At 48.2% G+C, this 27983-nt stretch overlaps 3 protein-coding genes across 3 annotated transcripts; 1 reads left to right on the top strand and 2 right to left on the bottom strand.

The window, feature by feature from the left end:
- Positions 1-10330: 10330 nt before the first annotated feature.
- On the bottom strand, positions 10331-14021 carry LOC120689630 (PHD finger protein ALFIN-LIKE 3-like). The gene is made up of 5 exons (XM_039971989.1): positions 13749-14021; positions 13625-13657; positions 13295-13517; positions 10973-11093; positions 10331-10866 (listed from the first exon to the last, which is right to left on the bottom strand). The coding sequence occupies exons 1-5, from the start codon at positions 13852-13854 to the stop codon at positions 10597-10599; spliced, it is 753 nt and encodes a 250-aa protein (XP_039827923.1). The 5' UTR covers positions 13855-14021; the 3' UTR covers positions 10331-10596.
- A 540-nt stretch (positions 14022-14561) lies between these two features.
- Positions 14562-17427, bottom strand: LOC120689631 (40S ribosomal protein S23). The gene is made up of 4 exons (XM_039971990.1): positions 17273-17427; positions 15247-15402; positions 15035-15161; positions 14562-14936 (listed from the first exon to the last, which is right to left on the bottom strand). Exons 1-4 carry the CDS (start codon positions 17275-17277, stop codon positions 14796-14798), a joined length of 429 nt encoding a protein of 142 aa, XP_039827924.1. The 5' UTR covers positions 17278-17427; the 3' UTR covers positions 14562-14795.
- A 3269-nt stretch (positions 17428-20696) lies between these two features.
- Positions 20697-25046, top strand: LOC120690337 (APETALA2-like protein 2). The gene is made up of 10 exons (XM_039972961.1): positions 20697-21415; positions 21537-21562; positions 21650-21680; positions 21766-21853; positions 21940-22085; positions 22595-22639; positions 22746-22852; positions 22940-23079; positions 23368-23478; positions 24470-25046. The coding sequence occupies exons 1-10, from the start codon at positions 21027-21029 to the stop codon at positions 24686-24688; spliced, it is 1302 nt and encodes a 433-aa protein (XP_039828895.1). The 5' UTR covers positions 20697-21026; the 3' UTR covers positions 24689-25046.
- Positions 25047-27983: the final 2937 nt, after the last annotated feature.

The raw sequence follows: 27983 nt of genomic DNA, 5'->3' as shown, positions 1-27983 counted from the left end.
AGACTGCTCAGACTGCTCTGCCTCTGAATCTGAATCTGCAGCTGTATCTGACTGATCTGACTCTGCTGCTGCTGCCGTCGCGGCTCTGGTGGCCCTGGCACCTCTCACTCTGCCCATACCCCTGCCTCTGCCTCTGCCTCTGGGGTCCTCCCTGATCTGGAACGGACGAGCACGGCCTGATGCCTGCTCCTCGGCGGCCTTGGCCACCATCTCGGCCCTCTCGGCCTCCTTCTCTGTACGAGTCCGCTTGCGAGCGGGCTTCTCGATAACGACTTCCTTCCCCTTCCTCTTCTCGCGACCCATCTCTATCAGTCAAAACCTCGAACACCTGGTGAGCGTTGATCGGGTGCTGCTGCGGCGTGAAAGGGGTGTGGTGCAGGGACGGCGGCTCTGACCCTGACGGCGGCGTGGAGGCACACGGTGGCGGCAGCGCACGGGCGGCGTGTTGGCGGCGCGGGCGCGAGTGCGGGAGCGGAGCGGCGCAGACGGCGGCGGCGCGTGCGCAGGCGGCGCAGGAGGGCGCGCAGGCGGTGCTGTGGTGAATGCGCGGCGGCGGCGGCTCTGCTGGCGGCGTGCAGGCGAGCGGCGGCGTGAGTCGTGGGCGAGCGACGGCGAGTGGTGGCGGCGCGGAGGCGACTGCGGAGCGGCGGCGGCGTGAGATGGGAGGAGTCGGGCGAAACAGAGGAGGGAGAAACCGACGGCCCGCACAAGACCCATATATGACAGGTGGGACCCGCGAATTTCTTTAACGCCGGTCGATCCGACGTGTAGGGTTTGAACGCCGGTTGATTGCGTCGGTGTGGTTCACCCGAGACTCTGCGAGATCTGTTTTTGAACGCCGGTTGAACCGATGATGCCAAAAGTGAACTCGTCGGTTGATTGATCAAAACGCCGGTTGATTGCTTGGTCTGATCTGCAATTATGATCACCGGTTGATCCGATGCTCTGACTTTTGTATACGTCGGTTAAACGCCTGAAACTTGACTGAGCTGAGCCACAACTTAGTAACGCTGGTTAAACCGATGGGTAGAGATCCTTTGAACGTCGGTTTATCCGGTGAAGCCAAAAACCCCACACTCAGCTCACTCTTCTATGCTAAGTCCAATAAACTTATAAAACTCAAAAAAAAACTCAAGTTAATGGACTTGCATAGGCGACTTTACCCCTCAAAATAAATAGGATAGCACACTTGCTTAAATAAATTTCTTTTTAAACACAAGGAAAAGCCGCAAGAGAGACAAAGCGCCAAATAAAATGTATGAGCCATGTCATAGGAATATTGAAGATAGAAAGCTTCAAACTCATCATGACATTGCTCACTAGGTAATAACGCACCTAACACTTTGCTCTTTTCACTTTTCATGAATTAAGATCTTGTATATCAAAACAAGTCTCATTTTCATCAAGTGATCTCCTTTGTGACCCTTACGCATGCAATGATAATGCAAGCTACAACCACATGCGGAAGTAAAGTAAACATGAAGTGCACATCTATATGACAAGAAATGCATAACAAGAAATTAAGATCTACTTGTCAAGTTTGAACCCACGGGAAGCTTCTTCATGATGAGCCTTTCTACAAGCCTAGAGGAACACAAGTGGACCACCACCTCTAGCTAAACCCTTGCTCATCACTATCTTACCATGGTTAGACAAGTGTCCTATATGTATGCATTTTTCTATATGACATGGCAACTTACATGACGTTTGCCGCATCTAACACATTAAGCTCATTCCTTAGCCTAACAAAGGTACTCTCGTCTAATGGTTTTGTGAAAATATCCGCCAATTGCTCCTCGGATCTCACACCTTGAAGAGATATGTCTCCTTTGGCTTCGTGATCACGCAAGAAGTGATGGCGAATATCAATGTGCTTTGTGCGAGAGTGTTGAACCGGATTCTTGGCAATTTTTACGGCACTTTCATTGTCACAAAGGAGTGGGATCCTATCTAGTTTCACACCAAAGTCCAAAAGGGTTTGCTTCATATATAGGATTTGGGCACAACATGCACCGGCCGCTATATATTCCGCTTCCGTGGTGGACAAAGCCACGGAATTTTGCTTCTTACTCGACCAAGAAACTAGAGAACGCCCAAGCAAGTGGCAACCCCCGGAGGTACTCTTACGATCCACACGGCTTTCGGCAAAATCCGAATCCGAGTATCCCAAGAGATCTAAGCTAGCGCCTTTGGGGTACCACAAGCCTATGCTTGGGGTGTGCTTGAGATACCGAAGGATCCTATTCACAGCCGAGAGGTGTGACTCCTTTGGGTTAGCTTGAAAGCGGGCACACAAGCACACACTAAACATTATATCGGGCCTAGATGCGGTAAGGTAAAGCAAAGACCCTATCATAGAACGATAGAGGGATTGATCAACCGGTTTACCGTCCACATCCAAGTCGAGATGCCCATTGGTTGCCATGGGTGTCTTGATTGGCTTGCACTCATCCATCTTGAACTTCTTCAAGATATCTTTGGTATACTTTTCTTGATGGATGAATGTCCCTTCCTTCATTTGTTTGACTTGAAAACCAAAGAAGAAGGTCAATTCGCCAATCATGGACATCTCGAATTCCCTAGACATCATGGTAGCAAACTCATGGCTTAGTAAATCATTAGTTGAGCCAAAGATAATATCGTCAACATAAATTTGACAAATAAAAATATCCCCGTTGACATCTTTAGTGAACAAAGTGGTGTCCACCCTCCCGATCTTGAAGCCTTGCATGATTAGGAAGTCACGAAGCCTCTCATACCAAGCCCTTGGAGCTTGTTTGAGCCCATAGAGTGCCTTGTGCAACCTATAAACATGGTTAGGATTCCTCGGATCTTCAAACCCGGGAGGTTGCTCAACATAAACAAGTTCGTTAATAACGCCATTTAAGAATGCACTTTTCACATCCATTTGATACAACTTAATGTTATGATGTGAAGAGTAAGCAAGAAGGATACGGATAGCTTCAAGTCTTGCGACCGGAGCAAAAGTTTCACCAAAATCCAAACCTTCGACTTGAGAGAACCCTTTTGCCACAAGTCTTGCTTTGTTGCGTATCACCACCCCATGTTCATCTTGCTTGTTTCGAAAGATCCACTTGGTGCCGATGATGTTCTTGTCTTTCGGAGGAGCTTCGAGGACCCAAACTTCATTGCGGGTGAAGTTGTTCAACTCATCTTGCATGGCCATCACCCAATCCGAGTCCTCAAGCGCTTCCTCTACGCTAGTGGGTTCAATACAAGAAACAAACGAGTGATATTCGCAAAATAAAGCATGTTTAGAGCGAGTTCTTACTCCCTTTGATGGACTACCAATGATTTGACCAATTGGATGATCCTTGGAGATGCGACCATGCTTCACTAGCGGTACTTGCGTGGATGCTTGTTGGGGTGGATCATGGGTGACTTGTGCTTGTGGTGGAACACTTTGCTCTTCTTGTTCTTGAACTTGGGGTGTTGGCGTTGGCACATCTTCTTAAGGTTGTGTATCATCTTTTTCTTGATCTTCATCCACTTGGGGCGCCGTGGAGGTGCTTGGTGTAGATGAGGAAGGTCCTCCCCCTTGATCATTGTCTTCATGCACCTCTTCCGGCTTGATATCCCCAATGGACATATTCTTCAAAGCTTCATCAATCTCCTCATCACCTATATTTTCATAGCCAACAACCTCCTCTTGGGAGCCATTAGATTCATCAAACTCCACATCACATGTTTCTTCAACTAACCCGGAGGTTTGATTGAATACTCTATATGCTTTGGAGTTTGATGCATAACCAAGAAAGAAACCTTCATCACATCTACTTTCAAACTTACCGAGCCTTTTCTTCTTGTAGATGAACCATTTGCAACCAAAGACTCGAAAGTATGATATATTTGGTTTCTTCCCGGTGATGAGCTCATATGGAGTTTTCTTGAGGAGTCGGTGAGGATATACTCGGTTGGATGCATGACACGCCGTGTTGATTGCTTCCGCCCAAAACTTCTCGGACGTGCCATAATCATCCAACATTGCTCTAGCTAGGGTGATGAGAGTCTTGTTCTTTCTTTCCACCACTCCATTTTGTTGAGGCGTGTAGGTGGCGGAAAACTCATGCTTGATGCCCTCTTCATCGCACCATTCTTCAATCTTCATGTTCTTGAACTCGGTGCCGTTGTCACTCCGGATCTTCACAATTGGGGAGTTGTACTCCCTTTGAGCTCTTCTTGCAAAGGTCTTGAAGATTTCCGGAGTTTCACCCTTATCGCCTAGAAACATAACCCAAGTGTAACGTGAAAAATCATCAACAATTACTAGGCAATAGAGGTTACCACCAATGCTCTTGTATGTAGTTGGACCAAAGAGATCCATGTGAAGTAGCTCGAGCGGCTTGGAGGTAGACAACATCGTCTTGATGGGATGATGTGTTGCAACTTTCTTCCCGGCTTGACATGCTTTACATAGCTTGTTCTTGTCAAACGTGACATCCTTCAAGCCGGTGATCATCCCTCTCTTGTGGGCTTTCTTGAGGTTGCTCATGCCAATATGAGCAATTCTTCTATGCCAAAGCCACCCAAGAGAAGACTTGGTGAAGAGGCATGTCATGGTATTTGTTTGCTTTGAAGAGAAGTCCACTAAATAGATGTTGCCATGCCTAAACCCCGTGAATACCATTGACTTGTCTTCTTCAAGAGTTACTACAACACCATTCTTGTCAAAGGTACACGTTAGTCCAAGATCACACAATTGAGCAATAGAAATAAGATTAAAACTAAGTGCTTCTACAAACAAGACATTAGAAATGGATAAATCTTTAGAGATTGCTATTCTACCCAAACCTAAAACTTTTCCCCTTGAGTTATCACCATAGGTGACATGTTCATGATCGCCGAGGTCTTCAAGGGAGGTGAACATGCTATCATTGCCGGTCATATGTTGAGAGCAACCGCTATCTAGTACCCAATGTTTTCCATCGGCTTTGTAGTTCACCTACACACATGAGAATTCACTTTTGAGTTTTAGGAACTCAAACAAGCTTTGGGCCTTGCACATGTGTGACAAGAGCTTTTGGGACCCAAAGTTGCTTGGGGAGCTTTTTCTTTGACTCCTTAGTGAGTTTGCCAATGAATTTGGCCTTCACCTTGCCCTTCACTTTACTCAAGAGAAAATGGTTATTTTGAAACATTGAAGAGTAATTCTTGGGTAATTTAGGAAGAGGACGTGATGGTAAAGTGCACTCCCTAGTGGGCAAGTACAAGTGACTCATTGTGCTTTTTAAGCAAGTCATTGTACTTGCCAAGCAAATCGGAGTGGGCAAGCTCTAACTTGGCACGAGTGCTCTCAAGAACCTTGACTTTGCCCTTTTCCCTCTTGATAACGGATGTATACTCATTAATGAGGTTAGCAAACTCATTAGGGTCAAGCTCATCATCACTATCATCTTCACTCTCACATACCTTAGAGTTACCTTTGGCCATGAGGCACATTGGAGGTGGAGGTAGTGATGGTTCTTCATTTGTGAGGGCGATGGTGACTATGTCTTCTTCATCACTTGACTCTTCGCTTGATGAGACATCGGTCACCCATTCTTGTTTTTCCACCAAGAAGCTTCTCTTGGTGTGCCCTTTCTTCTTTGGGAAGAGCTTGGTCTTCTTGTCATGGCTCTTTTTCTTCCCAAGTCTCTTGTTCTTGTTTTTCCTTTCTTCTTCTTCATCATCGCTTGAATCATGGCGATGCTTGCTCTTGTCGTCCTTGTTTCTTTTGTCCGGCTTGGGGCAATTTGGACGGATGTGACCTTTTTCTCCACAATTGTAGCAAATTTTGTTCTTGACATCCATTGGCCGGAACATTCCCCTTTTTGAGTCAAAGTTGAAACCCTTTTTGTTGATCTTGTCATTCAAGCGGGTGAACTTCCTCATCATGAGAGCAAGCTCTCCATCATCTTCAACATCGGATGAGCTTTCATGATGATCATCTTCTTCATTGCTTGAGCTTGAATCTTGCTTGATCATCTTGAGCTTGCGGGCTTTGTTTGCCTTGGTCTTTAGAGCAATTGATTTGCTTGAAGTTGGCTCTTCGGACATACCAAGGATACTCATCTCATGAGCGCGAATTTCGCCCACAAGTTCTCCTACTTCCATTGTGTCAAGATTCTCCTTTTGAAGCATAGCATTGATGATGTTATACTTGGGCTTCGGGAGGAGCATGAGAATCTTGCGATTGATGGAGGCACTGTCAATTTTGGATATTTCAAGTGCATTAATGTCCTTGACAATGACATTCAAGCGAGAGTACATATCATTACAATTTTTATGAGCTAGCATTTTAAAAGAATCATACTTAGCTCTAAACAAGTGATATTTTTGCTCACGAACTTTAGTGGAGCCTTCATGAATTTCAATGAGCTCCTTCCAAATATCACTTGCTAAGTCCATGCCATTAACTCTAGCAAAGACTTCCTCACTAATGGCTTCGAAAATTACATTTCTAGCCTTGGCATTCCATTTTAATTGTTCGGTGGTGGGAGTTCCGGTGAATCCGGTCTTAGTGGCCAACCACACTTCGGGGGCAATCGCATCAAGATATGCGGCCATGCGAACTTTCCAATAAGCAAAGTTCTTGCCCTCGAAGTGGGGCGGCGAACCACCCATCTTGGCCATAGCTCTAGGCGGTGAAGCCTAATGATCCAAATGAGCAACGAGGCTCTGATACCAATTGTAAGGATCGATGGACCAAGAGGGGGGGTGAATTGGGCCTTTTTCAATTTCTAAAACAAAGTAAAGCAACCTTAACCTATGCAAAGCTAGTAGTGCACCAATTCACCAACCGGGTAACTAAGCTACCTACACATGCTAAGAGAGATAAAAACAAAGTAAAGCCTAGCAAGGTAGAGCTAAGTTATGATCTCTAAGTCAAGCACATGAGTAAATTGCATGAAAGAAAATGCTTGAATAAAGAGAGTGGACAAGAGACGACCGGATTTTTTCCCGTGGTATCGATGTGTTGGCACACACCCCTAATCCACGTTGTGACACTCTCAAAGAGTCTTGTCACCTCCCAAGTCACCGAGACGAGGGCGCTCACTAAGAGTCTCCGTTCACCATCCCGGCGTGGTGGAGATCAAGCCACGTACAATCTTCTTCTCCGGGCTCCCACAATCCTTGGCAAGCTCCGCGAGAAAACACCTCGATCACCAAGATCGCCTAGGTGATGCCAATCACCAAGAGTAACAAGCTAAGGCCTTCACTTGAGCAAGAACCGATCACCAAGAACGGATGCACACTAGCTTCTCTCTACTCAAGTCCTTAATCTTGCTTCTTGATTGATTGAATGCACAAGTATGTGAATGATGAAGCTCAAGGTGGCTCTTGACTATAGTATGAGTGTATGGATGTTGCCTGGTGTCAAGAGTGGGCGAAATGACCCATTGGAGGGGTATATATAGGCAGCTCACACAAATAGAGCCGTTGGAGAAAAGCTGCCAGAAAACTGCGTAGCGCCGGTTAATCCGACGTCCCTCCAATAGTCATCGTCGGTTTAACCGGTGAATGTAAACTGCCACTTCTGAAAACTAGCCGTTACCACTTGGGCAGATTAACCGACGTATCATCGGTTTAACCGGTGAGTGTAGTTGTCCACTGATCAACTGAAAAACCAAGTCTCTGGACAACTGCACCGACGTTAACTCAAACCTATCGTCGGTTTAACCGGTGAGTACAACTTTTGAATTCCTCTGAAAAACCATCTCACTGGTCAATTGCACCGACGTCTTGATTTAAACAGCGTCGGTTTAACCGGTGTATTGAATTTGTCCAGACTCTGCTGACTTCATTTAACCGACGTATAGAAAATTGAGAGCGTCGGTTAAACCGGTGTATAGACTTTTTTTGATTTTGTCTTTTCTGATTTGAGTCTTGAATGAAATCCAAATATTCTTGAGATATAGTTTGAGAACCACTTATTTGAACTTCTAGAAACCTGAGTGACCATAGTGTGCATCCATTTTCAAATGATCATGTCCATGCTCAAGTTACTTAGCATTAACCCCTCTTAATAGTGCGATCACTACAAAACTATAAAACCTATACTAACCTAAGTGTCCTTCTCAACCTTATGACACTTAGGACTAGAAAGATCCTTAGTCTTGACATAAAATTGAGTTGAATACCGAGATCGCCTTTTTGAATAATGAAATTGAGGGGCCTCTTTTGACATATGACCAAATGAGCGATAATGATCTATTAAGCTGCACAAACTCATTAGTCATAATAATGGTTGTCATTAATCACCGAAACATACCTTGAGGGCCTAGATGCTTACATTCTTAGTGTAGTATTTTTTATAGGATTGGCTATAGGTTGCAAAACTCTTTTGGGATGAGGGTTACACACTAAGGTGAACCGTAGTTGCACATCTAGTTAGCTTGTTTTAGTTTAAATTTTGTGCAAACTAGTTGGAGCCATAGGTTAAGGTCTTAATAGTGACTAATTCACCCCCTCCCCCTCTTAGGCTAGAGCACCCGATCACTTTCATTGGGACAGCTATCTTCTGCTTTCCATATGTCTGTATCTGTATGTGTACATCATGTATTGTATCCTTTATCGTTAATACAGGTACGTTTGACTAAAAAAATCTCCATCCTCTGACCCTAGCAAGCAGCGGCGGCAACAGGCGACGGGGCAGCAGGCACGCGGCTCGTGCAGAACCTACGGCCTGGCGCGGGTGCACGCGACCTAGCGCGGTGGCGGCTGCGCTCATGCTGCTGCAGGCGACGCGGCAACAAGCGTGCGGCTCGGGCGCAGGCATTGCAACTCGCAGCCGCATATGCGAGTGGAATCGATCTACTCGTAGATGCCTCCGCCATCTCTGCCGATTTCCTCCATCTCCCTGCCGCCTCCGCCTTCCACTATCTCCCCCGCCACCGGAGCCGTTGTCCGCCTTCCTCCGCTCCTCTGCCGCCTCCTCCACTCGCAGATGTCTCCACCGCCTTCGCCATTCGCCTTCCTCCGCCTCCTCCACTCGCAGATGCCTCCGCCGCATCCGCCTTCCTCCGCCTAAGTCCAGCCGCCGGAGCTCGCCGGAGAAGAAGCACATGGCTTGTGCAATGTGGCGTCGTCGCATATGCGATGAATAGACATCCCCCGCGGCGGTGCCCAGGGGTGAGCCCACGCGGCGGTGGCTGCGCTCGTGCTGCTGCTCGCTGTTGGAGCAGGAGCGGAGCTAGGAATTTTTTTTTTCATTATTAGGGGGGGCAACCATAGCCCCCCGTCTCCGCCCCTGGTTGGAGCTGCCCTGGTGTGATCGGCATGCAGCATATGGCATCGGTTGCCTTGGTGGGGTGTGTTTATTAGTTTATACCCGTGCTTGTTCAGTTGCAGACTTGCATAGTGGTAGAGACTAGAGATATTCGTGCCAGTAGTATTGGTTTGTGAATGATTTGTCGGGAGCATTGCGTTGGTTGTAATCATCCTCTGCCCAACACTTACTACTGTATCAAAATGAGCCCCCTTAAATATTTGGAAAATATGCGAACCCTGTTACTTAGTTTTAGAGCTGTCCAAATATTGTCCAGTTCTTCTTTACAAACAAAGGTAATGTCACAACGTTCACATATTAGTAGGGGCAAATCCGCATAGGCAAACTAGTTTTCTTTATAGCAGTTTTAACACCGTTAATTGGTCTTCACGAAATTGGGGTACACGCTCCCTTCGTTTTCAAAAGGCGGAGGCAAATTCGCACGGCTGAAAATTAAAATGGGAAAATTGTAATTTCATTTCGAAACAGGGGCTAAGAACGCCAAAGGCCCTAATCAATTAGGCTCCATATATTGGTCATTTGACTACAAATGATCAGTTTTAAGTTTTGACTGCAAACCATTATTTTGATACTTTGTAAACACTTCTCTAATCAGTTTTGTAGGATAGAAACGGGAAGAAAACTGTATTCGCACGAATCCGATCCACTTCCATCCTAGAAGATGGAAATGAGAAGGAAACATAAAGATGGATATCCAAGATATCCAAATCCAATCCGCTTCTATCCTTAGACTTTTGACACCATCAAAACTTCCATCCTTCACATGCATGCCTACGGACATCAAACAAAACATAGTCATGGTTTGTTCTCGAAGGCTTAAGCCAAAACGAAAGCACAGGTCCAGAACCTCTCGTGCGTTGCGTAATGCTGCCGTTCGGTTAAACAGGATCAACCGGGTTAACGAAAACCCCACGAGCAGAGCAAGCCACATGGCCTGATGGTTGGGTGGCAGCGGCAGATTTGGAACTACGAAACTTGTCTCAAGTCTACAAATTAGACAGCAGGACCAATCCGGTATCCATCCACATACACGAAAAGAAGTGAAACAACCTACAGCCACCAGGATCCAGGAAGAAACCACTCATCAGTTCATGCTGCTACAACGATTGCGAAGCAACAGGCAACACGATGAACAATTAACGGACCATTTATAGAACGAGCAACGAGCATGTATCTATTCTGTCCTCTGCCTCTTCCTATCACCACCACACAACACCACAACAACGTTTCTAAAACGAATTCACATCTGCTAGCTGCGGACAGACAACAGGAGTATGGTTTTGATCAGATCAGACGCCCCCCCACTACTACTGCCTCATTTTCTTCGAGCTGCAGTCCGGGCACTTGTAGTGCTTTATGTGGTCCGCTCGAGCGGGGGTAATCCGCACGCACTTGCCATGGAACCACCTCTCGCAGATGTCGCAGCCGATCCAGAACTCGTTCGAATTGTACAGGCCACCGCAGGTCCCGCAAAAGGTCTCGGTGTGCTCCTCGTCGTCTTCGTCATCATCATCATCGTACTGTTTGGCAGCAGGAGCTGCTGCTCTAGAATTCTTCACGTGGCCGTCGCTTCCTCTCTAGACAAGCAACAAGTGTAATTTTGAACATAAGCAGCTGGATTCTCAGCTTCTGAAGCCAGAGCTTGAGCTTAATATTTAGCTGTTGGAAAGATGAATGTGGCACCTTTGACGAGTGTCTAGACTTGCCGCTGCTATCAACGCCAGACCTATCTCTGCCGTGTTTCCTGTCTGAGAATGCTTCAAAGACGGATGGAAGATCACTGACCATACTGAATAAGCGCTTCCTGAAGAGTAAAAGGAGCAAATAATAAAATCAGAGGCTGCAGCACCTTCTCACAAACTTGACAAATAATTTGTTATTGCAATCAATTGCCTAGTGTGGATCAAAATTAGTCTCAATTTTTCTTACTGTTAGAAAGATATTCGTCAGCAGTCAGGACACAACATGCCTTCAAACAGAGGTTACCAATTTGCTAATTCGTAAATGAGTTAACAAAGAGCTGTGAATTCACCACTAGTAAACCAGTAACACTGTTCTGGTTATGTACAGCGGGAAAGAATCTAACTGGCTTTCTGGGAAACAATAGTGCAATAAAATGTTCAGAATTAAAAAAAAAGTAGTCAGAACAACATTATAATAGAGAAAATATGCAAGAATGGCTGACAGAATGATACAGTACAAGAATAATGCAAATCAAAACCTTTCCCTAAAGGATGGAAGTAGTGAGAAAATCAGAATCTACGTTCCAGTATTACAAGACAGAACAAGCCTGCGGTCGAAAAATGGTGACATAACAACTAAAGATTGCTGACGTTTGAAACTTACAATACAAAAGGTGATAGATCTATTCCTTCCGAAAGGGTTTGAGTTAAGGCGATTTCATTTAATTTACATTTGTATAGATGAGCTAAGTCTGCAAGAGAGCAAAAGTATGCAAACTGGAGGTTCTGTAAAATGCTCTGTACCAAAAAGCAGCAACCAGAAAGGCATACAGAGGACAAATTATGCATAGAATTCTCACTGATATTCTCATAAGTGGAAACTTGCAATAGAATGTCCACATAAGGGAACATAATCAGCTCTCTCAAATAACAAAGGAGGTTTAAACAACTTCAACACCAAGGCACTCAAAATACTACAGATGGGTGAGCATTAAAATGCTGAGAATAAGAACATAAGAGACCCAAGAGATATAATAGGATGAAATGAAACAATCAAATATTTCGTTCACACAATGTAAAATACACAAAATAGTCGAGAAAAATAAAAGGGATTTGCACATTATGAGTATAGTAGGAGCTTTTTGAAAAATTATAATTAAAATAAAAAAAATGCAAATTAATCAATATACCACCCCATGCAGTTCAGAAGACATAGGCATTAACTATAAGCACATTTTGCCTAATACCCTTCTGTATTTTCAACAATCCACATACCAGTAAATCAGTACATTGGCACATGATTGTTAGGATTATCCAACTTTTCAAAAATGCATCCTCACTAAATTCTGCATATATTTTCCAACCTTTTCGATTAGCTAAAATTATATCCAGCAAATGTACAGAAATTGAACTAGCAAACAAGCAGGAACATTGTAGGAAGCTTTGTAATAGTTGAAGGTGTCAAGATTAAAAGGGTTCCTTTTTCCATGTCCTTGTTCCATTGGTCAAAGTATATTCGTATTTCCCGTTGTAAACATTGTATCAACCAGGAAATGGCAGCTTCTCCAACCACCATGAAGACATCTTTGAAAGAACTAATTACCCTACAATGCATGTCAGAATGCGTTCAGATATGAATGGCCCAGCAATCAATGTAGGAGAAGACTTCAGGCTAGTAAATGCCTCTTTAAGCTTTGGTAGTTTGGTTCTAGAACTTGTGGCATTGTTCTTTAAAACAAAAATAGGATTGATATTAGAATTCACAGAAGCAATGAACATTAAATTCTGGAGCACATAAAAGCACAAAATGTTCAACTTCTCTACATGATTTTCTGAAATAAAGTTGAAAAGAGGACATAGAGGTTGGCACCCTATAATGAACAGATGGGCCCATGATATTCGAATACCTACATCCCACCCTATGAAATGTGTTATCATGAAATGTAAAGTCTCGTGATTCTGGTTGCAGTTGTAGCAGGATCAAAAAGAAAAAGAAAGGAAAACAGCGTGCAAAGGTGCCAATAAAGTAAACTCATCCCCAAAGCATGAACCCTAATTCACTCAAAGGAAACAAAAAGAGGAGCACACCAAACATGTGCACATGCAAACACATGCACCAAGTGAAACAAAATAAATAGATCATAAACACGAACACGCGTATGCCCACTCCCCAGTCACCTAACAAACAAACAAACCGATTCACCAAAACGGCAAAAATTGAAGTTAAAGAGAGAACAAGCATTTACTGCCGCAACCAACTCAAGGGACTGCTTGAAAGAGCGAATCGAATTCAGAGTGTCCAGTGTCGGAATAGCATTGGTACCGATCGTTGGCGTTGAGGCGTGCGCCGAAGAAGAAGGCGACGGAAATGAGCCACGAGTCGGAGTGGACTGCGACGAGTGAGAGCCAGTCCCGGCGTTGCATGCCGTCCCGCGCGAAGTTGATACCGAGCGCCGGCTCCGGCATCTCCGGCGGCACCTCCTCCGCTGGCGGCGCCACCGCCCAGGTCCCGTTGGGGAGGCCGTACAGGCACAAATTCTCCTTCTCTGCGTGCAGGAAAGCAAAAAAAAACCGATCCGCTCAGCCCCCGCCCGGGATCCACCACTCCACGCACGCACCCGAGAACAGCCCGCCGCGAATCGATCTCACTCACCTGGGTCGCAGGAGCTGTAGAAATCGTCCACATCTGCACCAGCAACGACACGGGAGGCGAGCGCGGCGTTAGATCTGCGAGAGGCTCAAATCGCTGCGGCGAGGCGGAGGGGAGCGGTCGTTACCGGAGGTGAGGGCGCGGACGAGGCCGGCGCGGCGGCCGGAGAAGTCCTTGTAGATTTCCTCGACCGAGCGCGGGTTGGACGAGACGGACGCGGGGGTCATATCCATGCGAAAGGGACGGGCCGTCGACGCGCGCCCTCGCCGGCGGTGGCGGCGGCGTGCTCGGCCGGAGGCGGTGGCGGCGGCGTGCTCGGCCGGAGGCGGCGGGGACGGGCAGCTGCTGCGGCCGACGGGGCACACAGGAGTTGGGATTCGGCCGGCTGGCTTTGCTTCCTCGCCTATCTTTATTATTACACCAGGCCGAAGCAAAAGGGTTCGTTTGTTTCGGTCACGCCCCGCGACCCGCGACGCGATGCCACCTCGTAGGAGTGCTGGCACTGACACGAGGGGCCAGGAGCGCGGGGCTCGTGCCGACCCCACGTGGAGGTGAGATGCCTGGAGTGGTGGTAGGGGACATCTAGGTGAGGCATAGGGGGGCGCGGGCCCGGATAGGCTGCTGACCTGGCGCCGATAGGGATACGGCCCAGGTCAAGCATAACCCGGGCCCGTGGTGGGTCACTCCGCGCCTGGCCTGCCGTTTCAGAAACAGATCGCAGTTTCCAGTTTTACATACACTGCTCCGCTGATGCCCGATGCATCAGGTTCTCGCGGCAGCAGCCAGCGACGCCTTGGGGTCCGTCGATCCCATCATCATCGGTTCATAACTTCAGCGAACCGCGACAGTCAACATGTGTACAGTATTCAGTAGTAGTGCAGAAGCAGCCGTTTGACGACCATTGCTTCACCTACACGAGGCCCAAGTTTAACAGCTGAGATTCCAGAAACACACCACGATGGCAAGACATGATCATATATATATCACACCGACAAGCAGTTTAGAATTCAAATTCTGGTGCTTCTCAACAAAACTATGGCCATACAGGAACTGTCGTACTGATGGTAAGGCTCATCTAGGCATAACATGAGTTCCGATATGAGAGAGCCCTTCAGATGCGCCACAACCAAAAACATTCATTACAAATTTCATTAAGGCAAGGGGGAACAGATGTTTAAGATCTCGGCTTCTCCTTCTTCTCCTTGAAGAGGGCGAGCAGGGAAACTCCAGAGACCTTGACGACCTTGAAACGGACACCGGGAATATCTCCCACAGCATGACCCTTACGACCGAACCCAGCAATCAGCACCTCATCCTACAGAGATAGCGAGGGCGATAATTAGCAGTGAACAATGCCGAGGGACAAAATTATTTGCCACTGAGTGCCCAATGAGTGGGGGAAACAGAACTTACATTTTCCTCGATGTAGTTCAAGCAACCGTCGTTAGGCACAAAGGCAGCAATCTTCTTCCCATTCTTCACAAGCTGGACACGGGCACACTTACGGATAGCAGAGTTTGGCTGCTTAGCCTCAATGCCACTGCAATTGAAGTAGAGTATGTCAGGTGTTAGTTGAATTGATTGTTCTTCAGAACAAATTAACAGCTAGTCTATTTCAAACTCACATCTTTTCAAGGACGATTCCCTTTGCGTGAGATGAGCCAGCAAAAGGTTTCTTCCACTCATTGCCGAGATGGCTCTTCTTGTAGGCTTTGTCAGCCCACCTCTGGTTCCTTCTGTGGGTCTTGAGCTTGCGCCCAGCTCCCATACCACGTGTCTTACTGCAGGAGTTACAGACATTAGCATTCATGTAACTAACTTGAGCGCAAATGTAGCATATGAAACTCCACATCAAATATTTCCAATTATAAACATACAGCTAAAGAACAAAATTCCTTATTTCTTCAAAGTCAACTGGAGTACTTACTCAAGTAGCCCAACAAAGAATTGAATTTGTAATGATTCAACTAGCATAACACAGAAAATGTAGGCTAGCATATCAAACTCCACATCAACATTTCCAATCCTAAATATCAAGAAGCAAATAAAGCTACTGCTTTTTCAGTGTGCACCATATTCAATCTTCACCTGCTAATGCTCCAGCTACAAAAGAATGCCAGGCTGAATGCAAATTTTATAAAGCAGAGATCTATTAAACTGTGTGGCTCAACACCTGAACTCTATTTATCTGCTATAAGACTTCTACTTCGGAATCATCTGCTACAAGTATGCCCAGAGAGTATTATCTTGTAGGTACAAAGCTCGACTTAATTAAAAGCACTACAATACAACCCTAAAAACATACGATTTTATTTATGTTTGGCAGCCACATGAGTAACTACATGGAAAATCAGACAACTGTCAGAGCAAACGAACAAGAAAATATCTAGATTTCCATAACCATTTCAAAGAAACTAATGTGGCAAATAAACTGAATCATTGCGCGTAAATCATAGAGTGACAGTAGACGTGATACCATGTAAAGCTCTGGGGCTCAACAAACGGACATGCTATTATATCGCAGTGAGCCCTAGAACCACACTAGTACTACTCCTCCGTTCTTTTTAAGTGTCGTATTTGGTTTTGGGAGAAAGTCGCGAATAAGTGTCGTATTTTGGTCTGCATGCCGCGGTTCTTTCCAAACAATTAAGTCCACATGCATGCAGCCAACGAAGCCAACTCACAGTTAATTTTCTCCTTGGTCTCTGCAATCCATTACGAGGGCGTTTGTTCAGATTAAATGTGAAAATGTATCTAAATTGATTTTATAAGGATTGTATAGTGCAAGCCTACCCCAACTTGCTTGGGAAAAAAGGCTATGTTGTTGTTGTTGTTGTTGTAAGGATTGTATAGTGCAAGCTGGTGGTATGCAGCTTTCTAATAAGAGAAACAAAATGGAATCAGCAAACATTGAACTACTCTATGAATCCCTTTATTTAGTACATGTTAAAGCAGAAAAAACAGGTATTCACAGTTAGACATGACAGAGTGAGATTTCTGCATCAGTATAGGTAGGTGCACAAAATTAGCAGAGTGTTAACCTTCAGAATTTCTAATTTTGAGACAGTGTACAGAAGTTAGAAACTAGCAGGAGATAATATTGCCAAGCAACCAGCATTGCAGATGCACCATAATGATACTGCACAGCATAAAATACATGCTTATGCCAGCGGATCAGGAGTCAGGAAGACTAGTGTAAGCAGAAGTAAACTATATGACGGGCAACAGTCTCAAAATTTTCAGCACGACAGTGAGACCACCATTTTAGACTAATTTCAGTCAATTCAGTTGCTACAGATTAGAAACATGATTAGAATCGAACACGAAACCATGCGAACTCGGCAGCTCTAACTACGAATCATGCATCTAATTAGGCAACAGACCGTGTCCACCAACGGGCAATACAAGGGATACCCTATCGCTAGTAATTCGATAACGCCCATCATATGAGGCAAAGGTTCGACATCAAATCCACTACTCAGCAAGCATTCAAAAAATCCTTTGTATCAACAAGTACAGTAAACAACATGCATCGCAAGGTAAGGTGTTGAAACGCTGGCATCTAATAGATCTAGAAAAAACTGCTAAAAATTCATGGAATCGCGCCTAAGAACTGGGAAATCAGATAGAGAATGCAGCATGTTCAATTACCCCATGTTGGATAGGCGAAGGTGACGCCAAGCTTGTAGCGGGAGAAGGGCGACCGACGGGGCGCTGGAGCTAGCGGCGGCGGCGGCGGCGGCGGCGAAAGGGTTTGGAGCCAGGTGTGGGCGAGGCGCTTATATCCCTTCGGACCTGGGCTAGGGCTCGTGCTCTGTTCGAGTAAATGGGCTGAGGCCTTTTGGTCGACTAATTTGGACCACATTTTTACTGCTTCGCTTTTTGGGCGGAAAATCAGCCCCTTTGCCTTTTTGGGCCGTTATTGCCATGTAAAGTGCGCTGCATTCAGTAGTGGCCCAACAAAAAAAACGAAACCAGAGAAAAAAATCAGGAAAAATAACCCCACACCTTGCTTTCACGGCTCTAATCCTCAGTGCTACGCTACCCCCTTCTCTCTCGGTCCTTCCGTCCTCCCCCCAGCTACAGTTGCTCGAGGCGAAAGGGAGGCGGAAAGCTTTCCCGGCGGAAATTTCGCCGGCCTCCCCCGTCTCCAGCGGCCAGAGTGGCGTCGGAGATGGTGCGGGGCCGGAGAATCGACGTGCGGGTGTATATAAAATAGGTAGTTTCTTCCCTAGTCCTAGGTGGTGCTTGCTGTCGGTGGTCGTCGGCATAGCTAGGTTTCGCCGGGGGGTGGTCCTCTACGGCATGGTGTTCCTGGCGGCGTCGGCGAGGCGATGGCGGCGCAGAGGAATAAAGTCTCCCAGCTTCTTCCTCGCCCCGGTGCGGCTCTGCTCCAGCTTGACCGGCGAGGTCGGGGAGATCCGTTTTCGGAGCCTGAGGCCAGTGAGTTTCCCTTTCTGCCTGATGGGTGGTTGCTGGCCTTCTTTTGTTTCAAGGGTGCAGCGATGGCTGCGGGTGCTGCGGAAGTTTGGCAGCTGGATCTGGCCCGGTTTCCCCTTGGCGGCGGTGGTCGTCAACGGTGTGGTTCGATCCAGGAATCGGAGGTGTTGGGGGTGTGTCCCCGGTCGACGTGCGTTCGCCGATGACTTTTGCTATTGCGACTCCAACAAAGCTTGCGTGCGATGGGGCTCCTCCGGTTCGTGGGGCGCTCGGCTTCTTCTCCGGCAGCGTCGGTCGGCGGCGACGAGTTCGAGCCAGGCTGCTTTGAGAAGGATCCAGGGGTGCCGTTGTAATTTTCTATTTTTTCAGGGTCCTTTTCGTAGTTTGGCGGAAACAGCCATCCATGTATCCTCCACGTATGGTTCTGTATTTCTACGGGTTCTTGTACGTCATCCTTAACTATGGAATACAGAAGCGTATTATCAAAAAAAAAATCCTCAGTGCTACGATGTCACATCTGGTTACGACTACTAGATCTCCCGGTCAGGCGAGAACACGACGCGCCACGAGATCCAAAGCCGTGCGACGCGCGGAAGCGCCACCACGACGTCGCGGTAGGGCATTTAATAAGCCGCGAAGGGACTGGCACGGGCGCGCTCCACGTTTCCTCCCCGCCGCGCACGGCGCGGCACGAGCGGAGTACGTTAGCCTGCGGCCGGCCGCCGCAGAGGAAGCCAGCCAGCCAGAGGCTGGAGCCAGGGCCAGGCTCTCACTCACCGGACGCCCATTCAAGTTGGAAGGAGCACTGTGCGCCTGGCCGGCGCCAAAGCCACTGGTGGCGTGCTGTCGCCGGCCCCACCGCGCCGCCGTCGTCACGGGCGCGCCGAGCGCTCACCGGGATCCGCCGCGCGTGTAGTTTCCCGGGGGCACTGTTCCGCCCGCCGGCCGCCGACGCTTTTTTTTTTCTAGAAACGAGGCGAACAACGTTTCCCCGTTGCCCCCGGATTACCAACGGCACGGCACAGCCGCACGGACAGGTACCCGCGCCGCGCCGGCACGGGGCTCCCGGCTACCCGAATAATGCGAGCGCCCCATGCGCACGGACGGGCCCGGCACGGGCACGGGGCACACAGAGCCCTGCCCCGACTCCCTGAGCCCCTGACCTGACGGGTGCAGCAGCTGAGCTGAGCTGATGCTGAGCCCCAGCACGTCAGCACGGGTCGCGCCACTGTTGATGGGTTGATGGATGGATGTGTCAGAACCGTTAGGGGTTGGGCTCGAGGAGATCTGGCGACACTGCTAGTCGTCGCCAACCCAACCCACCCTTGCGTGCATCTCGTGCTCGCCGCGGATTTCTTTGCGGTTTCGGGAGGTGGGCTACGCCTACGCCTACGGCTACGCGTGCGTAGAGTGCCTTCCCAACTGGCCGTGCCCGGACGCGCTGCGGCCGCGGTCACGCCCACGCCCACGCCCACGCCCACGCCCACGCCCATGCGGCCGCCGGCGGCACGGCCGGCGCTCGTGCGCGCGCGGGGGGAGACAGACCGGCCGCGCGCCGCCGGGTCGGCGGCGGCGTGCACGGGCGGGCGCGGCATTGACCGTCGGGAGCCGGGGCAGCCAGGCCCAAGGCTGGCGAGGCTAAGCACGCCATGCACTGTGCGCCGGGATTAGTCTAGGATTTTGTCTGGCAATAATGCGCCTTTTTCTAGCGTGCCGACGGGTCCGGCGCGCTGCTTTTGTTTCGCAAAACAAAGTACCGGCCGTACCGATCGTGGCGCGGCCACTGCGCTGTGCCGCGCGGGGCATTATTGGTCGGGGCAGTGGGAGAACGGGCAAGCACAACGCCATTGTCGGCTGCTGATTGGCCACTGGTATATCATTTATCAAACCCATAGAATTAGGACCAGCTAACGAATCCCGTATCAGGCTATATAAGCACATTTGGTTCGTGGGTTTGTCTTGTCAGGAGTGGTCGCCGGCTTTCCAAACCCACGCTAATCGGTGTCACGGTGCGCTTATTTATTCGTGATACTTATTTATACTATTTTTTCCTCAAATTATTCTTTATAAAAATATTAAATAATACTAAATTGTCATATAGAACTATACATGTGGTTACCAACGGTTTTGGAGTTTACAATATGATATTGGGCACTGAACGTTACTTCATTTAGAAAGATCAACTTTTATGTTGCAACGCTAAAGCTAATCTTTGTATACATTGTCTAGAATCTGTCTTTGATCTACTTGCGCAATTGAAGTGTGATGTTACCTGAAAAGTCATTCGCCGACACAAGTATTTCAGCACTTGCTTTTCAACAAACCAAATATTCCTATGGCTGTCTGCCACATTTATAATACCGTGTTTTATGATAGAACTTGATTCAACTGAATTAGAAAAATATTGGAATTTTGATTTCCTCTTATGGAATCGTTGAGTATATAATTATTATTGCCACTATAGTACGACATAAAAAACTATAATATTTCTGAACCACAGGCAAACACTAAGTAACCCGCCTCCGGCGAGCCGCCGCGCGACACGTTAACGCCGTGGCGGAGGCGAGCGTGCCCGTAGCGAAGCTCCCTTGTACAAAAATAGTTTACCTTTCATACCCTTGGCCCTCCTCGACGTCCCATCTCCCTTTCCTTTTCTCCCACTGCTCCCCCTACCCTTTCTCTCTCTCCTCTCGTCCTCCTCACCCCCACCCCATGGCCATCACCACCACCCACTGCTCCTCCTCCGACCTCGCTACTTATCGTGTCTGCGCTGCTCCTGCTCCTGCTCCGGCGCCATAGAGACGTGCATGCGCGCACGTAGATTGGTCGGAGCCGCCGATCGAGCTCGAGGGTGGGGTAGGTAGTAGTGGAGCAGGAGGCGGTGGCAGACTGACTGGCTGGTGAGTTGAAGCTTGAGCGGGAGGAGGAGGTGCGGACTTTGCCTCCGGCGGGCCGCGGATCGGAGATGGTGCTGGATCTCAATGTGGCGTCGCTGGAGGAGTCGGGTACGTCGAGCTCGTCCGTCCTCAACTCCGGGGACGGCGGCTTCCGGTTCGGCCTGCTCGGGAGCCCCGTCGACGACGACGACTGCTCCGGCGAGATGGCGCAGGGCGCCTCCTCGGGATTCACGACGAGGCAGCTCTTCCCGCCCCCGACCCCGCCGGCCGAGCCGGAGCGGGCGGCGGCGCCGGTGCCGGTGCCGGTGTGGCAGCCACGCCGCGCCGAGGATCTCGGCGCCGCGCAGAGGCCGGTGGCAGCCGCGAAGAAGACGCGGCGCGGGCCGAGGTCGCGTAGCTCGCAGTACAGGGGCGTCACCTTCTACAGGAGGACGGGCCGCTGGGAGTCGCACATCTGGTACCCAGCCTCTGACCTCGCCTGCTTCGTCGTAATTACCATCCACTACTAATCCATCTGCTCCTGGAACTATTAATCACTTTCTCCTCCACCTCCTGCTCCTGCTACTTGATTTGGGCAGGGATTGCGGGAAGCAAGTCTACCTAGGTGAGCGCCTGAGTTCTATAAGTTTTACTTGTTGATTAGTCGTCGTTCGTTCGATTTGGTTTCGATCTCCTGATGCTGTTCTATCAGGTGGCTTTGACACTGCGCACGCAGCTGCGAGGTTAGGGAGCTCTGGCTTGCTTGGATTCAAGTCGATCTGCAGTTTGATGACAGGTGCGCTGAGATGGTAATTTTGGATCACGCAGGGCGTACGATCGAGCTGCGATCAAGTTCCGCGGGCTCGAAGCTGACATCAACTTCAGTCTGGGCGACTACGAGGATGATCTGAAGCAGGTAATGGTTGCGTCAGAATGGCTTCTGCAGTTTTTTTCCTTGGTCGATCTCCATCTCTTGCAGTGGATTGATGAGTCTGCCTTCAGATGAGGAATTGGACCAAGGAGGAGTTCGTGCACATACTCCGCCGACAGAGCACGGGGTTCGCGAGAGGGAGTTCCAAGTACCGTGGCGTGACGCTGCACAAGTGTGGCCGCTGGGAGGCCAGGATGGGCCAGCTTCTTGGCAAGAAGTAAGCTGGCAATAAAATTTCGACCTGCATAGTCGCCCCTGTTATTAACGTTTCTGCTGTGTTAGCTTATATTAGTTCAAATGTTTTTATACATGGTTATGAGCAAATTATGTTGAAATATAGATGATTTAATTTGTCGGCGTGGGTGTGGTGATCAGGCCACACAGTCTATGATCATGTTAGGTTCTTGACTACTTGAGGCTTGCAGGTGACTGAAGAGAATACAACTACGTGATTTTTGTTGGGGTCAGTGTGTTTTATAATCCATGCTACTAGTAGTTAGTGTGTCTCTGTTACATTGGTGAAAGATGCCCTCCCCCCACTCAATTGTTCTTCCATGGCACCTAACAATGTGATACAGACTATTTGCAGCAACCACTAGATTTCACATATGTGCATTTGCAGACAATGCAATTCTTGCGCTTTTTAGCCAAGGACCATTTTTGTCAAGGCCTACAAGTCTAGGCATCCTTCTTGAGACATATCTCTGAACTGGAATTCACATGCAGGTACATCTATCTTGGGCTCTTTGACAGCGAAGTTGAAGCTGCAAGGTAATAAAATAATTTTCACTGCTCATTTTCTTCAAGGGCATGGGCATGGCAATGATTTTATCAGCTCCATTAATTTGCTGACATTCATGCTTGTTGGATTTGGTAGGGCATATGACAGGGCAGCCCTTCGCTTCAATGGGAGGGAAGCTGTTACTAACTTCGAGCCTAGCTCCTACAATGCAGGAGATGCCCTGCCCGACACCGAAAATGAGGGTATTACAAACAGCCGCGCTGTAGTTTTTTTTTTCATACCAGCCAAAGTATCCGGGCTGTATCTCATAATTATCACTATGTTCTTAGCAATTGTTGATGCTGATGCCGTTGATTTGGATCTGCGGATTTCACAACCTAATGTGCAAGACCCTAGAATGGATAATACTTTAGCTGGCCTCCAGCCAACATGCGACTCCCCTGAATCATCGAATATGATGACTACTCAGGTAAACTTGCTTCAAGATTACTCTGCCATTGATTTTTTTTTTGTATTTTCTACTTGCAGTAGCTAAAAAGGTATCCAGAAAAAATAGAATCTTAAGATGGAAGCAACTAGGCTGACTTGTCTTGGATCTTCATGTGGAATCTTAGCCTCTGATAGTTCCTACACTATACGGATTCATAGGATTGTTTGATTGCCCTGTGGTTGGTTGGGATATAAATTCGTGGTCCAGGTCCTATGAGGCTATGACTATTATTGATCTTACGATATTTGCACCTATATCTTGCTGTAGCCAATGAGCTCATCGTCCCCGTGGCCTATGTATCACCAAAGCCAAGCAGTACCATCTCACGGTCAGCGCTTGTACTCATCAGCTTGTGCTGGCTTCTTTCCGAACCATCAGGTATCACCAAGCCTTTTCTGTTATTCTCACAAATTGCTAATCGTGCGTATCAATTAGTCCAAACTATTATTGTATCATTCCAAGAAGAAAAGAAAAGAAAAAGCTAAAATATGTCAACATGTCTTCTTCTATACTGATCTAGCTACTTAATTGTATACTGATACTTGCTAGTTAGACAGTTTCTCAGTTCCATTTCCTGTGTTACTTGTTTGAATGGGGTCACCGAGAAAAATTGTAACAGTTAACATGTTTTGAAATTTCCAATGAAATGTCTTGTTTCTTGGAAACTAAAGCGCTTTATTTTTGGTATCTCAGGCAGCGTTTAGTTCCCAAACATTTTTGTACAGTACCCATCACATCAAGTTTTTGAACACATGCATGGAGTATTAGATGCAGTTGGAAAAAAATAACTAATTACACAGTCTAACTAATTCCTACGAGATGAATCTAATGATGTGTTAATTAATCTATGATTGGACATTAATTGTCAAATAACAACGAAACGTGCTACACTACCCAAACCTAAACTTTTTCACCAACTAAACACCCCTCAGCATTGTACTACGCAGTACTCACTAGTGTTACTGTTTGGCGTGTGAACTGATTGATGCGATCAGGCACTTCTGCCCATTTTGCGTCTTTTGAAAAAAAAACACCCTACAGCTTCATCATGACATAACATGGGATGCATCTTGGTACGCTGATCAGTGATCACGTGTTGCAGCTTTGGTCCTGAGGATGCTCTGAGTTTACCAGGAAGCAGAGCTAGTGTCAAGTCTTTGATTTTACCTATATATATACAAAAAAAACAGAATTTTGAAGAAGTCTTTCATACTCACTAATAATCATCCTTAGCTGAGTCTATTTTGATTTTGGTGAATAACCAAATGCATTTTCAGGCTCACGCTGTGATGAATGATTTTCAGGTAAGCCGTTACTGTGGTCAAAAGTTAACAAAGAGGCTCATGCTTGTGGTGTGTTGCAACTGCAGGAAAGGACCATGATGGAGCGAAGGCCTGAGCTGGGCGCCCAGCAGCCGTTCCCCCCCTGGGCATGGCAAATGCAGGGCTCCCCTCACATGCCGTTGCACCACTCTGCAGCATCATCAGGATTCTCTACCGCCCCCGGCGGCGCGAGCGGCGGCGTGCCGTTGCCGTCTCGCCCTCCGGCGACGCAGTTCCCGAACCACCACCAATTCTTCTTCCCCTAGGCCGCTTGACACTTGACAGCCTGCTGCTCCGGCTCAATTCCTTGGGCCAATGGGACGGCAGGAGCTGATCTTGTGCAGCTTGCTTCCCGGTAACGGTTGTTTATTATTGGGAGGAAAGCGAGAGCCAGAAGACGCAGTATGGCTCGTCTCCCTCCCTGGTACGGTATGTTATGGTATGGTGCCCTTGCTAAAATATGGGCTATTGCTACAATGCCTTGGATTTGTCATGGTTGAGATTTTTCTACCCATGCATCAGTGTATTTCTTCTTATACCGGATCATGGATGTACACAAGCTGCTTCAGGAGTTTGACTCCTTTTGTTTTAAATTTGCATGAGAAGTTTCAAGTTTGCCTTTCAGGATGAGAGGAAATGGCAAATCTGCCAGTACTGTTGCGTTTTACCCGCAGCAGCCGCGGCGCTAGCGCAGCCCCCCTGGCCCGGCACTGTAGCCGGCCCCCGGGTCCGGGTGGTGGCGCCGGCTGACATGCGGGCCGCCTCTGGGGAAAGGGGACTGGGCCTCGTACGTTCCCTCGGCTGTCAGCGGCTGTCCGTTGGCGTTGCGATTGGCACCCACCACTTTGGGAGGGGTGGGGGAGCAGCTCGCCAGCTCCTGATGGGCGCGTGGGCACCCACCCCGGCCGCACTGTTGCAGTTAAGTCCGCACAGTGAAGTGAAAGCTAGTGGTATACCTAGCCTTGTGGAGCTAGCCAATGTGGTGTTTAGTTGGTGAAAAAAATTTGAGTTTGGGAACTGTAGTATATTTTGTTGTTATTTGATAATTAATATTTAATTATGAATTAATTAGCATCATTAGATTTATCTTGTAAGAATTAATTAAATTATATAATTAGTTATTTTTTCAACAGTATTTAATACTCTATGTATGTATCTAAAAAATTGATGTGATAAGTACTGTGCAAATTATTTTGGAAACTAAACGCCCCCGAGTACAGGCTGGGTGATATGCTACGCTCCTCCTACTACTATACACGCCACTGAACTGCCGGAGCAAGCAAAAGTAAGCAGAGGGCTGGCTCTAGCCTCTAGAGCCTAGAGGGAGAGGTCGAGTAGTAGCCTAGCTGTACTAGGAACAGGAGTGCCCCAGTACTGGCTGACTGCTACTGACTGACAATGACAGTGACCGAGTGACTGGGCGAGCTGCCTGTGAGTGCGAGGGCTCCCTCCCTTCCCCCGCCCGCCCTATGGGTGGTGGGCAGGCGTTCCGCCTCCGTGTGTGCCCGCGTGTGTCCCGTCGGGAGCACTGGAGCGGCACAGTTCGCCGTCCCACGTCGCGCTCACCCCCTTCTCGTTATTTCCCCGTTTGCGCCCGCTCCGCCCGATAGCCATAGGGGAGGAGGGACGCCAACCCACCCCACTGCTTGGTGCTCCCAACTCCCGAGGTCGGCAGCTGCGAGGCCATGGCGAATTGGCGACGTGCCGCCCCATTTCGGTGATGGCGGTTTCGGCGCTTTCTCCTGGCTCTCGCCATGGCTGTGTTTAAAAAAAAAACTTGACCTGCGGGGTAAGACCGCCCCCACGGCATTGTTTGAGAGGTAGAATGACCTTCTCACAGCAGGCCAAGAAAACCCCCGAACCCCTGCCCCACCCGTACACGGGGGCCCGTCGCCTTGTGAGTTAGGCCGGGCTCCACAGTGCTTTGGACATGAGGCAGGCGAGGGGGTTTTTTAACCTCAACCTGAAATTCGCTCCCACGAGGAGTCGAACCCAGGACCTGAGGAGTGCCGCTGGGTTCCTCTAACCAACTAAGCTAGAGGCCCTTTGGCTGTGTTTAGACGGAGGAAAAAGATGTGAAAAGTCATATCGGACATTGTAGTATATTGTAGCATTTTTCGTTTGTTTATGGTAAATATTGTCTTAACATGACCTAACTAGGCTCAAAAGATTCGTCTCGCAACGTACATCAAAACTATGCAATTAGTTTTTTTATTTACCTACATTTAATACTCCATGCATGGATTATTTGCTATATTTAATGTTTCGATGTGATTTTGATGTGATGAAAAATTTGGATGTGGGGGGTTTTTGTGGGATATAAACACACCCCATGTTCCGTTTCGGGAGCCGTGACTGCATGCTGGTGATGGAGAGAGATGGGGGGAGCACCGGAGCAGCCAATTGCCATTGCCAATGGCCTCCAGTGAGCCCCAGCTGTCTGCTGCTCGATCGGCCGGAGGTTAAAGCGAGGGCCCGGCCGGCACCGGCTCGTGACGCTGTTCCAACTGCAGTAGCCAGGGGCCCTCGGCCATCCCCAGTGGCCGCGGCTCGCTGCATGCCTGCTTCAGTGATTTGACCATCATAATTTCACTGCTCCGCCATTGCATTGGCCACGACCCACCAGTCAGAGCTCGCCGGGCCGGCCAGCAGCGTCCCTGTTCCGGCGCACGGGAGTGCCGGATCAAGGCCGGCGTTCTTGCCAGGTCTCGTGCTGGCCGCACACGGTGGGCGGCGGTGGTCCTCGGGTCCAGGCTAACTCTGTTGCGTTGCGTTGCTACGGTCTGCATGAACAAGGAACAGTGCCCGGCCATCCTGTCCTCTCCCTGTCGTCTCGCCAAGGAAATTTACCAATTTCCACCATTCCATACGTTGTCCTGCGCGTGCGCGGCTGTGGTGTCCAGGTCTGCAGTCTCGCCCTTGCCTCGTCTCTTTCCCGAAGCCAACAAACAAGTGTTGCATTTTTCAGGTACTTTTCTTTTCTTCTTCATTCTCTCCCCCTCGCAAGCACCTGAAAAGAGCAATGCTTTATCTTACGGGAGAAAAATGATTCCCCCCCCCCCCCCCCCCCCCCCCCGCCCGACTCGTCGCCGTCGTCGGCGTAGAAAAGAAGATTTTTCCAAGTCACATTTTTTGAAGAGCGGAGATTCACATTTTTGGACAAGTCTGATGGAGGTAAAACGAGATCTTTTAAGATACGAAACTTTCGTGATAAAGGATGGTTCTCAAGTAAAATTCTGGGAAGACTCTTAGTTAGGAAATAGTCTTTTATGCGGTCAATACCCACAACTTTATAATATAGTCAGGAAGAAATAGAATACGATGACTGATGTACTAAGTACACAGACCCCGAACCTCTCCTGGCGTAGAGATCTAATTGGCAATAAGTTGGTGATGTGGAGTAATCTTGTCTCACGTCTATCAACTATAGTTCTTAGCCAAGAAAAGGATGAATTTAAATGGAACCTAGACCAGACGGGTGTTTTTTTCGGTAAAGTCACATTATCTGGGATTAATGAATCAGAACACTCCTAACCTAAATAAGAGAATATGGAAATTAAA

Source organism: Panicum virgatum, chromosome 9N (genome assembly GCF_016808335.1).
Source record: "Panicum virgatum strain AP13 chromosome 9N, P.virgatum_v5, whole genome shotgun sequence".
Classification (NCBI taxonomy): domain Eukaryota; kingdom Viridiplantae; phylum Streptophyta; class Magnoliopsida; order Poales; family Poaceae; genus Panicum; species Panicum virgatum.
Note: the sequence above shows the minus strand (reverse complement) of the source record. Positions and strands in the feature narration are given on the sequence as shown.

Coding starts and splice junctions, on each gene's coding strand:
- LOC120689631 (XM_039971990.1), bottom strand. Junction 15,162..15,246: donor GGAATCGTCCTTGAAAAGAT/GTGAGTTTGAAA, acceptor CTTCAATTGCAG/TGGCATTGAGGCTAAGCAGC. Junction 14,937..15,034: donor TGAACTACATCGAGGAAAAT/GTAAGTTCTGTT, acceptor CTATCTCTGTAG/GATGAGGTGCTGATTGCTGG.
- LOC120689630 (XM_039971989.1), bottom strand. CDS start 13,854: ATGGATATGACCCCCGCGTCCGTCTCGTCCAACCCGCGCTCGGTCGAG. Junction 11,094..13,294: donor CGCCTCAACGCCAACGATCG/GTACCAATGCTA, acceptor TTTACTCTTCAG/GAAGCGCTTATTCAGTATGG. Junction 10,867..10,972: donor AGTCTAGACACTCGTCAAAG/GTGCCACATTCA, acceptor TTGCTTGTCTAG/AGAGGAAGCGACGGCCACGT.
- LOC120690337 (XM_039972961.1), top strand. CDS start 21,027: ATGGTGCTGGATCTCAATGTGGCGTCGCTGGAGGAGTCGGGTACGTCG. Junction 21,681..21,765: donor ACTGCGCACGCAGCTGCGAG/GTTAGGGAGCTC, acceptor TGGATCACGCAG/GGCGTACGATCGAGCTGCGA. Junction 22,640..22,745: donor AGCGAAGTTGAAGCTGCAAG/GTAATAAAATAA, acceptor TGGATTTGGTAG/GGCATATGACAGGGCAGCCC.